The sequence below is a fragment of the Rhinolophus sinicus genome, chromosome 4 (genome assembly GCF_057876585.1).
Source record: "Rhinolophus sinicus isolate RSI-liver-muscle chromosome 4, RSI-T2T, whole genome shotgun sequence".
Classification (NCBI taxonomy): Eukaryota; Metazoa; Chordata; class Mammalia; order Chiroptera; family Rhinolophidae; genus Rhinolophus; species Rhinolophus sinicus.
In genome coordinates, this window is record NC_142504.1 from 62,471,437 (window position 1) to 62,487,291 (window position 15,855).

Here is a 15,855-nt window from a genome sequence, read left to right on the forward strand (position 1 = left end):
GCTAATATACAGATGCTATCTTTGGCTAATTTGTAATATAGATTTATATCTTTGGCTCATCTGTTCTTGTGGATGATGGAACCCTACTTTTTGAAATACCACAAAATATTTTTAATATTTCATCTATAATGTTTCTCAAAAAGTTTGCACCTTTGCTTTTCTTACCCAGAGCATGACCTGGGCACTGTTCCTGAGGCAACAGCATATCCCTGCTGCTATTTTGTTGTGCTCATTCAGTCCACAGTTTCACTCACCAACTTTTCATAGCATGCTGCCCATGTGCCCATGAGCAAGAGACCAGATGCTGTCCCTGCCCTCATAGGAGAGGAAATAGTACTGAAATGCTCAACTATATGAATATCAGTAACAGTCAGGCGAGGTTTATAAAAAGGCAAGGATGCAATTAGAACACTGCAGGGAGATGGCATTGCTTTGGGGTGGGTGGGATTAGGGTCGGTTTCCCAAAGGGTCTGAAAGAGTTGCAGAAGGTTGAGAGGGGAAGCTGGAGTACAGGAACTGCCGTCCAGGCCTATGGTATTAGCACAGCTCCCACAGGTCCCAGACAAGAGGCCTGACTTACCTGACACTTGAAGGGGACCGACGTAGGCAGAAGAGAAGAAGAAGGCAGTAGGTTTCATGGCCCCAGGAGGAAATGGGTAAGGTCTAGGGGCTGGTCAGTCAAGCACAGGGTTGGGACTATGTCCTGAATGTGGTGGGCAGCCATTGGGGGAACTTGAGGTGTGCACAGGTGGACTGGAGCAGATCTGGGAGTGTTAGGGCATTGCCAGTGGCTATATGCAGAAAGAAGCAGAGTAGGAACAGGTCAGCAGGCTTGTCTCTGGGCTTAAGCTTCCCTATGTGCAAGATTGAGAGCTGCTCTAGATTGGTAGTCTCTACCTTCCCCCATCCACCCTGCCCCCTGGGTGCATGAGACCTTCACATCAGGGAGGGAGCACCATTCTAACTCCCAGGCCCCCCACAGCAGCACGCCCACCAGAATCATGGGTGAACAACTGGACATCGGAGTGTTCAGACTCCAGGAGGGCTATGTAGACATTCCTTCCCTTGCACCTTCCCTGTTATTCCTCCCTCTCCATTCCTGGAGACACCGGCTTCAGGAGTATCCTCCCATGGATTGGCTGGTGCTTGAAGCCAGGCAGGCTTTCTCCCCTGGCAGAAGCTGTTCAAAGACAGAGAGGGTGACCTTCTGGGATGGTGACCTCCTTGTTACAGAGGCAGGCAGCCTCCTCTGCAGAATCATGTATGAGTGTTACTATAAAGTAGTCAATCCATCAATATTTCAGGAAGGAGTAAATAGAGGGATGGAGAGAGGGTGAGAGGGCATCCTCACACTCATCCAGCGAAGTAAATGTTACTGTTCCATCTCACAGATAAGGAAACTGAGGTCAGTACATCTAAGTGTGCAGGGTAGGGCCCCCAGCCCCTTGAAGAAGGGCCTTAAAAAAGCAGACCAGGCTATGCCAGGCCTGAGCCTCTCTCCCTCCTTTCCCCCATGCCTTGGCCAGGTTGGCAGACCTCATGGAGCAACATCAGGAGGAGCTGGCCACCATTGAGGCTCTGGATGCGGGTGCCGTCTACACGCTGGCCCTGAAGACCCACGTGGGCATGTCCATCCAGACCTTCCGCTACTTTGCTGGCTGGTGTGACAAGATCCAGGTGGAGCATGAGAACTCACATAGGCAGGCCAGGCCTGGCAGGGAACTCTATGGGTAGCACATTACTCTGAATGCTGTGTAACATGGCTGTGGGCCTCCAGTGTTTGTCATGGGCTCCCCACCTGCTCTCCTCTCCGCAGGGCTGAGGAGTGCGGGCAATGAGGGAGATGGGCTACCACAACTTAGTGCCTAAGACAACACCATTTATTAGCTCCCAGTTCTGCAGGTGGGAAGTCCAGGGGGGCTCTACTGGGTTCTATGCCAGGATCTTACATGCTTTATGTCAAGGTGTGGCTAGGATGGGCCTTATCCAGAAGCTCTGGGGGGAAAACCTGCTTCTGGGCCGATTCAGCTGTTGGCAAATTCAGTTCCTACAGTGGCAGGATTGAGGGCCTTGGTCCTTACTGACTGCTGGCCAAGGCTGAGCTCAGCTCCTGCAGACCGCTCTCTGGTCCTTGTCCTGGCCCTCCATTCCCCTATCCTTCTGATTCTCTTCTGCCACTAATTGGAGAAAACTCTCTGCTTTTACAGGGGCTCCTGTGGTTATGCTAGGCCCACCCACCTGCTTTATCTCCCCATCTTAAGGTCAACAGTACCATACCGCATTATTGCAAGAGGAGTAACTGGCTATGTCCCAGGTCCCAGGGAGCTGGGCCTCACCTTTGGGGCCATTGTTGGAGGTTTGCCTGCTAGAGGCTGTGATGGATCAACCCTTCCCTGGGGAGACCCATGGCTGCAGGGCTCACAGTGTCTCTGTCAGTTCTGGACCCCTAGCCTCTAGTTTCTCCACAGGGCTGAGGAGTGCAGACAATGAGGGAGGTGGGCTGCATGCTCTACCCATATCTGAACTCAGATGTCCCCATTATACATAAGCTAGGAGGTTTGCATCTCCTACCCATCTGGGTAGTGGGGGCATCAAGACGCAGATAAGAACCTGCTCTTCACTGTGCCCCAAGGGCAAGGTAGCTACTCAGAGGGAAAGGGTAAGGACCTGGAATCCCCTGCTACTGACAGCCCCCCATGCTTCTTCCAGGGCTCCACCATCCCCATCAACCAAGCTAGACCCAACCGCAACCTGACCTTGACCAGGAAGGAGCCAATCGGGTGAGTCACAGCACAGGGTGGAGAATAGCCACACACGAGGTGCTTTTCATGCAACATGCTGTGTGGAGCCCTCATATAATCCCCTTTTATGTATTTATCAAATAAGTATTTATTTGCCAACTACTATGTGCCAAACTTTTCAGGGGTTGTATATACAACAATGATCAAAACTGCTGAAAATTTCTATTCTCGGGATAAAAACAGCTTCCACTTCCATAGTACCTGTTCTGTGCCAGGCACTATTTTAACAACTTTATAAACATAATTTTATATCATCCCCACAATAACCCTATATCAGTCAGAGTCATAGCAGGAAACAAAGTACACCCTAAAAATTTTATCTGAAAAGTATAATGATCAATGTGCATAAAAATGAGGGACTACTACATAGCCCCAAGGAACAGAAAAAGTGATGGAGAAACAGGCAAGAGTAGAAAGAGATGCCCAGCAGGAAAAGGCAAGTGTCCAGGCAGCATAGACCAGACTAGAGACTGGGGAAATGATTTAAACCCAGCAGCGAGGCCCTACCTCACCATCAGATGACCCAAAGGCCCAGGGAGAGAGAAGAGCCAGCACATTGCCTGGGTGGGGGCCAGTGGGTCCACTCCTGTGAAAGGCAACTTGGCAGTGACCGTTCAGTATTCACATGTCCTCACCCCACAAAGCACAACTGTGGTGACTCACTCACAGGGGCTCACGAGGAGACACACCCAAGATGCTGACAGCAGCTGCACTGGAACCTGACAGCACAGCCAACGCTGAGCTCTGTGGTGTCCCCGAGAGGAATGGTGTGTGGCTGTGCCGGGAGTGCAGCAGCACTATAGCCGCAGCACAGCAACAGGTCCTGCAGAAACCACTGTTACATGAGGAAAGCAAGCTGAGGGATGGCGTCTAAAAAACGTCCCACATTCTCCTGTCCTGTGGTCCCTCTTCACGAGTCATATGCATGGGAGCGCAAGGAAAGGTCTGGCCAGGGGTGACCTTGGGATGGAGGGGAGTCTCCTGGGACAGAGGCTTCACCTCGGTCAGCACCTTTTGGTCATTCCCTCCTGCTCTGTACCCCTCAGGGTGGGGAGAGTGTGGTCCACCAGCAGGAACCTCACATCCTCCTGGATGGTGGTCAAAGGCCCTCAGCTTCATTGGGACTGTGGGAGTGTTTCATAAAGAGTGCGTGCTCAAATGTCACTTGGGTTGGTAACAATGAGTACAGCTGGACAAACCAGGTCCTGAAGGACAGGCCCGCTGGTGAGGGGGGCTCCTGTCAGGAGAGTGGGCTGTGGGGGAGGGTGGGTTGTGGGTGCAGGAAAATCCCTCCTTTAGCCCACAGGAAAGGGGTAAGGCTGGGGGCAGGTGGCATAGACTCCAGGGCAGAGGTTCCCCAGGCCAGCCATACAGCTTAAGCTATGGGGAGAAGAGGAGAATTGCCTACCTAGTGCTGAGAAAGAGCGAAGGCCAGCTCTTTCTGATGTTCAGAAAATGTTAGAAAACTTATGTTTGGCCATCTCACTGCTCCTCTCAGTGTCATCCAGTGGCTCCCAGTGCACCTGAAATGAAATCAAACTCCTGACTTTGGCCGTATGCTCACTGGGAGCCTGATGTCCCTGACCCCACTCCCTCACTGCATTTAGCCATGATGGCCTACTCCTGGACCCTGGGCTCTCTACGCCCATTCTACCCTCTGTATATTCACACCAACCCCTCCCCCAGCTTCTAGTCCTCCAGCTATTGGTCATCCAGTTGTTAGCTGTGTGGTGACCTCCTCCCCTCGACCAGTGCACCAAGTTGGCCTACTCTGTAATTTGCAATCTCATTTTGTTCTCTTTATGACACATGCCATCCAAACTGATGCTTCTGCACTCCCAGGGCACACACAGAGCATTCCAAAAATGTCTGCAGAAGGACAGGGCAGTGGCTCCAATCAATGTGCACAACCAAATGCCCTGGCTAGTGCCGCAGTGACCTTCAAAGTGAGGCCACAGCTACATTACCCCTCACTCAGCTACACACTGGCCCAACCTCCCCTGGGGCCAGGAGCTCTCTTTAGTGAGAAAAGGGTGTAACCTCCCATCATCCAGGCACACTGGACAGAACACTGGGACAGGCAGGAGTCACCCTATTGCAGTGCCCAAGGAACTGGAGCACAGCAGGGCAATGGCTGGGAGGGGTGGGCCTCAATACTGGGGGAGCCAAAGCCATGAGATTTCCACTAAGAAAGACCATCAAGAATAAACAAGGCACAGAGGCTAATGAAAGAGTGGTTTCACCACAGCTTGGTGAGTGATGTATTCATTCCGTCCATGCGTCCCTCGCCCCTGCTGGCTTTGACTCTATGTCAGGGCCAAACCTGCAGACACCCCCAGCCCCAGGGGTCACAGTCTTTCCCCTATGTTGGCAAGTGTAGGAGGTTGCTGGGGCCGCTGCAACAGAGATCTAGGAGGCTCAAACAACAACTTGCCTTAGTGTTCTGGAGGTGGAAGTCCCAGATCAAGGTGTCTTTAGCAGGGTTGATTCCTTCTAAGGCCATAAGGGAGAATGTGCTTCAGGCCTCTCCCTAGTTTCTGGTGGTTCTCTTGCAATCTTTGGTGTTGCCTGACTCTGTCTTCATGTTCACATGGAGTTCTCCGTGTGTGTGTGTGTGTGTGTGTGTGTGTGTGTGTGTGTGTGTGTCTGTCTTCACATGTTGTTCTCTTCATAAGGACAGCAGTCATATTGGGTTAGGTACCCACCCTACTTCAGTAAGATCTGATCTTAACTAATTATATCTGCCATGACCGTATTTCTAAATGTCACATACTGAGGTTCTGGAATTAGACTTCAACCTATGAATGGGGGGAGGGGCACAATTCAGCCCATGACAGTGGGACTTACTTCTCTGATATCTTTTCTTCTCTGGAGTCCCCCACAACCCAGCCCGCTCTCTCCCTGATGACCTCACCACTTCCCTGGGAACACTCACTCTGGTCCCTACACCTGTCTTGTCTCTTTCAGTCTGCTGGGTGTACATGGTGTGAGAAAGTGACTTTCCTAACCCCTCAGCATGCCCCATCACTCCCAGAATGGCTTGGAGACCCCCAAGTCAGCCTCAGCACATGCCCAGCCCCATCTCCCTCCCCCTCTGCCTGATGGAGCATTCTGTGGCTCCTCACTCACTACCCGTCATGCCCTGGGTTTTTGTACACGCTCTCCCACTGCCTAGGTTCAGCTAAGCAGTCGTCTTTTTGGGAGTATTCTCTGATGGTCATGGTGGTGATGAAGATGATGATGACGATGATGATGAAAGTAACAGTCATGTAGTCAGCACCAGGCTCTTGCATACACTAGCTCCTCTAATTATCTGACACTCATGCAGAGAGGTGCTGTTATGGCCCCCTTTTACAAGGGACAGAGGAAGGTAGAGCCCCATGCCTGTTGGGACCACAGGTGTTGTCATCAGTTCCCCTGGGACTGTGGGTCAGCCTCTCCTCCATGAAGACACTGACCAGACAGAGGCTTTCTCCTCAACTGAGGGGTAACACTAAACTGGGTGCCATCTCTTAATGCAAAGCAGACAGACTTTATCAGGCTTCCCAGGCTGACTCCATGCTTCTCCTCTCCACAGAACTGAGCCCTGGCCTCATACCCATCCTCCTGGCCCACTTGTCCCTGGACCCTGTCCATGTCCCCCCCAGCCTGCCATGTGACCCCAGGCCCTCTCCCAGACCCTGCTAGTTGCCAAGGTTCTTATCCATGCCGGCCTGCTCTCACTTCCCTGGTTGTCGGTGCTATGCCTTACAAAACTGTGTCCCTAGACTGGTCTCATAGTTCCCATCAGAAAATGTCCAGTGTCCCATGCCATTGTGCCCTGCTGGAAAGAGGAACTCCTGACAGACTGGATACACTGCCCCATTAGGGCCCGGGAAGGTAGGCAGGAGCTGCCTTCAGCAGGACCTTTGGTGCCATATCAGGAGACCTGGCTTTGTAGTGGATAGCAGGCCTGGGAGAGAGGAAGAAGATGGCAGGCCCACTGTGGGCACCCAGGCTGAGAGAAGAGATGAAAGTCTGCTTCTTCTATATGGCAGAGTCTGTGGCATTGTCATCCCCTGGAACTACCCCCTGATGATGCTCTCCTGGAAGACGGCTGCTTGCCTGGCTGCTGGGAACACAGTGGTGATCAAGCCTGCCCAGGTGGGTGAGGGCAGGGCCTGTGGGCTGTAGAGGGCATGGGGAAGCACCCTGAGCAGAAGGGGCAAGATGGCCCTTTGGCCCCTTCGCCCATGCCAATCCTGGTTTCTCTTCAAAGGAGGAAGGGTACTGCTGATGAGGGCCAGTCTACTGTGGGCAGAGGTAGCATGCAGTAGTGCCAGCCATAAGTAGACTTCATGTTCTTTCAGCCACAGGGTGGCTGAGTCAGGATAATCATGCTTGCATTTGCAGCTGCCTGTTGAGCAGAGTCAGGGATTTCCTCACAGATGGCAGCACTCCAGATTCCGGGGATCAGAAATCCTGCTTGGTGCCCCTGACCCTGGCCCTGTGCTCTGAGACAGCCTGAAGTGGTCTATTAGTAGAACTGGTGCCCTGGTTGCCTATTTGGCTTCAGAAACCAAAGTCCTGGAGGGATGTGGGGTGAGCAGTGGGATTTGTGCATCCACCACCCCAGCGCCTCACAGAGAGGGCATAGAAGTGGGATGTCAGGAGTGGTTCATGCACGCTGGGAGGGGCTGAGCAGTGTCCCCCAGAGGTGAGGACACCCCATCCCCTTCAGGAGCCTCAGCTTCTTCACCTGTGCGTTGGCAATAACAGCCCCCCCTCTGCCTGGCTCTAGGGGATTCAGGAACTGAAGAAGAGATGCTCCAGCATGTGGATCTGGATAGTGCTCCCAGCAAGTCCCCCATTCCGCCAGTTTCTTTGGGGGCAATTTGTCCCTAAGGGTATTAACATAATTTTTAAAAAGCTAACAATAACAATAGCTGACATTTATAATATTATAGTGCTTGGAGTTAAGTATTTTTGAGCATTTTAACATATATAACAAATTAATAGTAATTTACATACATTTGCTTATTTAAGCATTACAACAACCCCCTGAGATGACCCCTAACCTCTCCCTTTGTGTGTGTGTGGGGGGGGGGGGGACCAGCTGACAGGTCAAGACAATTGTCCCTGGAAGATCCCCACTAGCCTGTTGCCCTTAGGAACACCTGGAACCCACTCCCAGGGCAAACACCCCACAGATTTGGCCCCTCAGCCTGAGGCCTAGCTGTGGGTGGGGCACAGCCTTACCTTGGCAAGGAAAGTTGCCAGGACCAGAAATGTATTCCCTCTTCCCCAGAAGAGGGCTAATTGCTGGCTGGTCAAGGGCAGAGCACGGCCTCCAGCAGTGGGGCAGTCATCCACATCACAGCTGGACCCTATAGCTCTAGGCCCTCTCTGGGCTGAAGTGCTGCCAGAAGCCAGCAGGTGGACAACTAAGGCAGCACCACAGCCAGAGGAGGAAACCAGTTTTTCTTAGGGAACAGGGAATGGGTGTGCCCTGCAGCCTTCTGAGTATGAGGCCCTGCTTGGCAGTCCTTGGGACTCTGTACTTCCTGAGGGCTCAGTGTAAATGGGAGGCAGAAATGAATAGGCAGGAAAGGACCCAGGCCTCGCTGAGGGGCTGGAGCCCTGCCAGGAGAAGGTGCTAGAAAGGTACCTGAGGTAAACAGGCCCTTGTTCCCGGCTCCCAGCTGGAGCTGTGTGAGAAGCTGGCTGAGTTGGTGGTATCCACGATGGGGAGGCATGAACATGGCTTCCCCCAGGGGTCTTCCTACCACGGCTGCCCCTCCCTGCTTGCTACCGAGGCTGCTAGGAGAGGATGGCAGAATTCCACTTCCCAATCCCTCCTGACCCAGTCTTCTGTCCTGCCTCCTTAGGTGACCCCACTCACAGCCTTGAAGTTTGCAGAGCTGACCTTGAAGGCTGGCATTCCAAAGGGTGTAATCAACATCCTTCCAGGATCTGGTAAGGGCTATGGATGGGGGCATGGGCATGTGGGAGAGCCAGGGCTCCAGGCAGCTGGAGATGCATTTGGTCAGAACAGGGCCTGGCAGGTGGAGCCATCTGGTGCAGAGTGGGTGGGATGGCCAACCTGATGGTGGAGGAGGCCCTCCTATTGTTTCTGATGAGAAGTCAGCAGGTTAATCTTGCATTTGATGAGACATTTTTTTCTTGCTGCTTTCGAAATTTTCTCTTTATCTTTCAGTATTTTTACTATGATTACCTCTGCATTTATTTTACATAAAATTCATTAAGCTTCATGGATATATAGATTAATGCTTTTCATCAAATTTGGGGAGTTTTGGGTCATTATTTATTCTAATGTTTTTCCTGCTCCTTTCTCCTCTCCTTCTGGTACGCTCATTATGAATATGTTGGTGTATATAATGCTTTCCTACTTAACTCTGAAGCTCTCTTCATTTTTTCTTTTCATTCTTTTTTCTTTACATTGCGTAATCCCTATGCTCAAATTCACTGATTTTTTTTTCCACTGATTTTTTTATTCTACCAGTTCAAAATACTGTTGAGTCTCTCTACTGAATTTTTCATTTCAGTTATTAAACTTTTCAGTTCCAGAATTTCTACTTGGTCCTTTCATAGTTGGTTCTTTATTGATATTATTTATTTGGTAAGGCACTGACATCATAGCTTCCTCTAAGCATGGTTTAATTTAGTTCTTTGAATGTATTTATAATGGTGGCTTTGAAGTCTTTGTCTGTTAAGTATGACATGTGGGCCCTCTCATGGTCAGTTTATAATGCCTGCACTTTTTTTTTCCTTTGTTGAGTCACACTTTCCTGTTTCTTTGCATGCTTTTAATTTTTTGGTTAAAAACTGGATATTTACATAATATATTGTACCAACTCTGGATACTGATTCTCTTCCTCCCTTTCCAGAGCTTGTTTCTATTTGCCTGTTGACTTGTTTTATGACTTGGCTAGACTGGTTAAGTGAAGTCTATTTTCCCTGTAGTATGCAGCCAGTGATGTCATCCCTCAGAGGGCACAGCCTTGGGCATGCACGTCACCCTAGGATGAAGCAGTTTGGGCAGGTTTCTCATTGACTGTCTTTTCCCTGGTCTCTCTGTTAAGCTGTCTGCCTCCTTTGGTATCACACCCGGCTGTTCAGCTCCATTAACTGCAGACTGGTTGTTCTATTGTTTTCAACAGTGCCCCAAGCATAAATTGCTCTATAATCTGATCCAATTAGATTTGGGCCCCTTTACATGGGTAGTTTTCTAGGCCATCCTTTGAGGTTCTTAGCCAGAAGGGCTCTTCCCTGGTTCTCTCTGGTAAACCAATGGACCTGTGGTTTACCTTATTGCTGTCACCGTTTTGAATAAAGTCTTTTCCTTTGCAAAGTGTTTTGGAGCTCTCTGTCCTTACAGAAAGCTTCTCTGAGGGATATGGCATCTCACCAGGTTATGGCATCTGCCCTCCTGGTGAGATGCCAAAATCTCTGAGACACTACCTCAGGTGCTGGACCCCCTGAGGGAGCTAGGACTAGGCAAATGAAGTCGCAGTGGACTCAGCCTGCTTCACGTATGGTAGAGCCTTCATCTTTTGAGTGGGAGCTGGGTGGAAAACATACTCACCAAGAATTGAACCTCTGAAACTCAGAATGGAGGAAATGAGAAATGCTGATTGCCTGCCCCTCCTGGTGAGATGCCATATCCCTGGACTGGTTGCTGGAGGAGAGAAGGTCCTGCCTTCCTCGTCACACCTGCCTGGAATAGAGCTTCCAGCAAGATGGAGGGAGAGGGGAGATATGGAGCGAGAGAACGGTTCACAGTTCATGTGCCATTGACTCTCACTGTTCTTACTGAGATTTAGTAGCTTTTCTTGAATAAATGTCTCTCCATTTGCTGTATTTCCCCAGGATTTTTCTAGAGAATTTAAGTGGTTGTTATTTAAATGATTTTCACCAGTTATGGTTGTTTTCCTGGGAAATTGCCCACTGGGCTCCTCATGCTGGCTTTCCAGAAGTGTACTTCCACCTTATAACTTTTGAATATATTGTATTCATGCTTTTATTATTAAGTAACATATAATTGTATATTTGATCTCCTCTCTAATCCAGTAAATCAAGAGATTTTTTTAAATTTTCAAATAAATTTTTTGGTCTAAAATTTTGTTCTTACATTCTAGTTTTATTATGTCATGATCAGAGAATAGAGCCTGTGTTTTAATTCTCTAGGGCTGCCGTAACAAAACACCACAATCTAGATGGCTTAACAGCAGAAATTCAGTCTCACAGTTCTAGAGACTAGAAATCTGAGATCAAGGTGTTGGCAGAACTCTGCTTCTTCTAAACTCTCCAGGAAAGAATCCTTTCTTGCCTCTTTTTAGCTTATAGAAGCATCACCCTGAGGTCTGCCTTGATCGTTACATGGCATATTTCCTGTGTGTGTGTGTCTGTGTCCAAATTTCCTCTTTTCGGTCTTATTGGATTTGGGCCCACCATAGTGGCATCATTTAACTAATTACATCTGCAACACCTTATTTCTAAATGAGGTCACATTCTGAGGTATGGTGTTAGGACATCAACATACGAATATTTTAAGGACACAATCCAACCTATAATAGCATATAAAAATTTTTCTCACTGATATGTGGTATATAAACCAAAAACAACAAAAGAACAAGACAAACAAATGAGAAACAGAAACTCATAGACACGGACAATAGTTTAGTGGTTACCAGAGGGTAAGGGGGGTGCGGGGTGGGAGATGAGGGTAAGGGGGATCAAATAAATGGTGATGGAAGTAGAACTGACTCAGGGTGGTGAACACACAATGGGATTTATAGATGATGTAATACAGAATTGTACACCTGAAATCTATGTAATTTTACTAAGAATTGTCACCCCAATAAATTTAAAAAAAATTTTTCTTCCTAAAATGGAGAATTTCTTTGTGATCTGATATATAATACCTTATAAATATTTCTTGGATAGCGGAAAATAGTGATATTATTATTATTATTATTATCAAATAGACATTATATTTTTTCAAAGCAATTTCAGGTTCACAGCAAAATTGAGTGGACAGTATAGATAGTTCCCATATACCCCTTGTCCCCATGCATGTGTAGTGTCCCTCATTATAAACATCCTGCATCAGATGGTACATTTGTTACAACTGATGAACCTAAATTGACAAATCATCATTATTCAGAGTCCAAGGTTACCTTAATTTCACTCTTAGTGTTGTACTCGTATGTCCTAGGATAAATGTGTAATGAGACATATACACCATTGTAGTCTCATATGGAATAGTTTCACTGCCCTAAAAATCCTCTGTGTTCCACCTAGTCATTTCTCCCTTTCCCCAACCCCTGGTCACCACTGATCTCACTGTCTCCATAGTTTTGCCTTTTCCAGAATGTAATATAATTGGAATCATACAATATGTAGCCTTTCAGATTGGTTACTTTCACTTAGTAATATGTATTTAAGGTTCCCCCATCTCTTTTTGTGGCTTGATAGCTCATTTCATTTTAGTGCTGAATTATATTCCATTGTCTGGATGTGCCACACATTATTTATCCATTCACCTACTGAAAGACACTTGGTTGCTTCCAAGTTTTGGCAATTATTAATAAAGCTTCTATAAACATCTGTATGCAGGGTTTTACGTGGATATAACTTTTCAGCTCCTTTGGTTAAATACCAAGGAGCAAGGTTGCTGGATGGTACGTTGAGTATCTTTAGTTTTATAAGAAACTGTTGAACTGTCTTCCACAGTAGTTATTCCATTTTGCATTCCCACCATCAGTGAATGAGAGTTCCTTTGCTCCACATCCTTGTTAGTATTTGCTATTGTTAGTGTTTTAGATTTTGGCTATTCTCATAGATGTGTAGTAGTATCTAATTGTTATTTTACTTTGCATTTCCCTAATGACATATGATGTGAAGCATCTTTTCATATGTTTGTCACCTGTATATCTTCTTAGCTGAGGTGTCTATTCAGGTCTTTTGCTCATTTTTTAAATTGGGTACTTTGTTTTCTTATTGTTGAGTTCTAAGAGTTCTTTGCATATTTTGGATATCAGTCCTTTATATTGGATGTGTTTTTTGCCAATATTTTCTCTCCAAAACAGTGATTTTTTTTTTTTTAACAGAGAGTGGTGGAATGGAATTAGTATTGAAATCATTTGTGGAGATTTAAATATATATATATGGTGTCCCACTGCAAACCTTTGGAACTGGAACCTTCACAGGTGCACGTGGGCATATGTAATTTTATAAGCTGAGAGGCAGGGGAGTAGTGGAGATGGAGGTGGAGGGACTGGGTGGGTAAAGGAGCCCAAGACTTGTTGATTGATGGGTTGGGGAAGGAATGTGTCAAGATTGACTCTCAGTTTCTTGGCTTCAACAACTGGCTGCAAGGAGACTTTATTTACTGAAATAGAGAATCTGGAGGAAGAGCACGTCTAGGGAAAAATTAAGAGTTCAGTTTCAAGTATATTGAATTTGAGAGGCTGTGAGACATCCAAGTGGAGGTGTGGAGCAGACAGAGGAGTGATAAATGGATCTGTATTTCAGAGGAGCTTGGCTTGGAGATACAGATTGAGAAGATGATGTGCCTGAAGATGGCATTTGAAAAGGTGAGCCAGGGTGAGATCAGCTGAGATGATGCGAATTGAGAAGAGCAGAGCAGGGCCCAGGATAGAGCTAGAGGCACAGGGTATTTTAAGGTTGGATAGAAGAAGGGAAAAGGGGATGGAAAAAGAGCAGTCAGAGAAGTAGGGGGCAAATTAAGAGAGTAGAGAGTCTGAAGCCAAAAGACGAAAGAGATTTAAAGCAGCGAAAGATTACGTTTGGGGAGAGATGACCATGAAGACTCATTGAAAAAAGAGATTTGAAAGGTGAAAAGGAATTAGCCACCTTGGGGGCCAGGGTGTGTGCAGGGCTTGGGGTGAAATGAGAAGGCTATGGAGTAAGGGGCAGGTAAGTTTCCAATCATTCAGGTTCCAATCATTCCAAATGTGAAGCAGCGAATGTCTGGGCTCTACACACCTGGGCCCTCCACACCCAGGCTCTCCATGCCTGGGTCTCTCCTGGCCAGGCTGCATCCCTAAGGAAGGCCTTTTGGAGTGTGTGATGCTTGGGCAACACTGCCTCCACAGCCAAGCCAGGCAATCCTTGGGTCTCTGTTGGAGACCCTGGAAGAGCTGGAAGCCTGGGTGCCTGCACCCTCGGTATATACCTTGATATGTTGAAAGCCACATGCAGACTGTATGAGTTTGCTTGGGCTGTTGTAACAAAACCCACAGACTGGGCCTTAAACAACAGATACTTATTGCTCACAGTTTTGGAGACCATAAATCCAAGATCAAAGTGTGAGCAGGGTTGGTTCCTTCTGAGGCCTCTCTCTTGGCATGCAGATGACTGTCTTTTCCCTGTGTTCTCACAAGATCTTTCCTCTATATGTATCTGTGTAATCTGCTCTTCTTACAAGAACACCAATCAGATTGTATTAAAGCTAATGACCCTAATTGGATTGGATAATGACTTCATCCTACCTTAATTACCTCTTTCAAAACCCTGTCTCCAAATACAGTCACATCTGAGGTACTGGGCATCAGGGCTTCAACACATGTCAGATGGTGGGGCAAAGGTGCAAAGGTGTAATGGCCACTGTAACAAGAAGGTATCTCAAGACTGACAAACAAAGCAGGCAACTCCATAGAATATAACAATTTATTAAACGGTAATTTATTTATGGGAAGACTGGTTTGGAGTGGAAAAGATGACCCAACAATTCTGCGCAGATTACCCCACCTAACAGACAGCTGTTACCATGCTTTTTGTTTTTTATAGCACAACTTAGGTACTAATGACTGACAGGACCAAGGGACAGAGAATGAAATAGCACCAGGGGCCATACCTTCTGGCAGTCTTGTGATCTGATGATTGTTTGTAATCAATACTATTACCATTTTGATACTTATCTCAGTTGTCACGCCATCCCATCCGGCTGTTACTAACAAACATATTAATGGCTACATTTTAAGGAACACCGATAATCATCAACTAGAAAGCTTTGATATGCTTACTAAGGACAGTGAGGTTGGTCAAAGGTCATAGCATGAAAGAAAAATGAAGTGAAATCCAGGACACAGACATGGAGTTGGTTTTGTTCACATCTGTATCTATACGATATGGATTTTGAGGGAATACAATACTGTCTTTAACAGGCAGCAAAGCCAGTGAGCCCCAGGAACTGAGGGCACTAAGCACACAGGGCACATCCCAGAGCTCTGGCCTCAGGGTGGACATGTGAGGGATAGCGGGACTCATACCTCCCCACTCCAGCACCGGAGTGGCCACCCTGACTCCCCCACTTCTTCCCATCCACAGGCTCATTGGTTGGCCAGAGACTGTCAGACCATCCCGATGTGCGGAAAATTGGGTTCACCGGCTCCACAGAGGTGGGAAAGCACATCATGAAAAGGTAGGCGTTTAGGGTGTGTGGGAGAGGCCACCACGGCCTCAGAAGCTGTGACTCTGGTCACAGTGTCTGGACATGGACAGTGCTGTGTGTGAGCTTGATCCTGCTTCTCCAGCCTCCATGTGTACTGTGGTTCCTGGAGGCCAGGTTAACGCAGGTTATTTCGTGTGTGACAAGCTCTTGGTAAGTCCGGTGGTGGCTGCTATGTGGAGCTCACTTGGACCTGTGAAGTGCTGGAGCTGTGTGTGGCTGCTGAGTGCTTGGAATGGAGCTGCTCTGAATTGAGTTGTGCTGGGAATGTAAAAGACACACCGGATTTTCAAAGCTTAGCACACAAAGTAAAGCATCTCATTAATATTTTTTTTATATTGGTTACAAGTTGAAATGATAATATTTTTGATTAATTGGGTTAAATTAAATATATTAGAATTAATTTCACCAGTTTGTCTTTAGCTGTTTTTTTCTTAATATGGTTACTAAAAAGAATGTCATTACATGTATGGCTAGTATTGAGGTTTTGGTTCTATTCTAATAGAGGGTACTGATCTAGGACATCCTCTAACTCTTATTCCTTGTACTTTGGCCTCAAACTAAAACAGTGGGGTTGTG

At 47.4% G+C, this 15,855-nt stretch overlaps 1 protein-coding gene across 2 annotated transcripts in view; it reads left to right on the top strand.

Annotated features, from left to right (window-relative positions):
• The window catches only part of ALDH1L1 (aldehyde dehydrogenase 1 family member L1), a 133,421-nt gene that overhangs the window by 104,313 nt on the left and 13,253 nt on the right, over positions 1 to 15,855 (top strand). For both annotated transcript variants that reach the window (XM_074340449.2, XM_019719138.3), the window contains exons 13-17: positions 1,527 to 1,677; positions 2,710 to 2,780; positions 6,839 to 6,944; positions 8,669 to 8,756; positions 15,156 to 15,249. In XM_074340449.2, the coding sequence (XP_074196550.2) occupies positions 1,527 to 1,677; positions 2,710 to 2,780; positions 6,839 to 6,944; positions 8,669 to 8,756; positions 15,156 to 15,249 (510 nt within the window). The remainder of the gene's footprint in view (positions 1 to 1,526; positions 1,678 to 2,709; positions 2,781 to 6,838; positions 6,945 to 8,668; positions 8,757 to 15,155; positions 15,250 to 15,855) is intronic.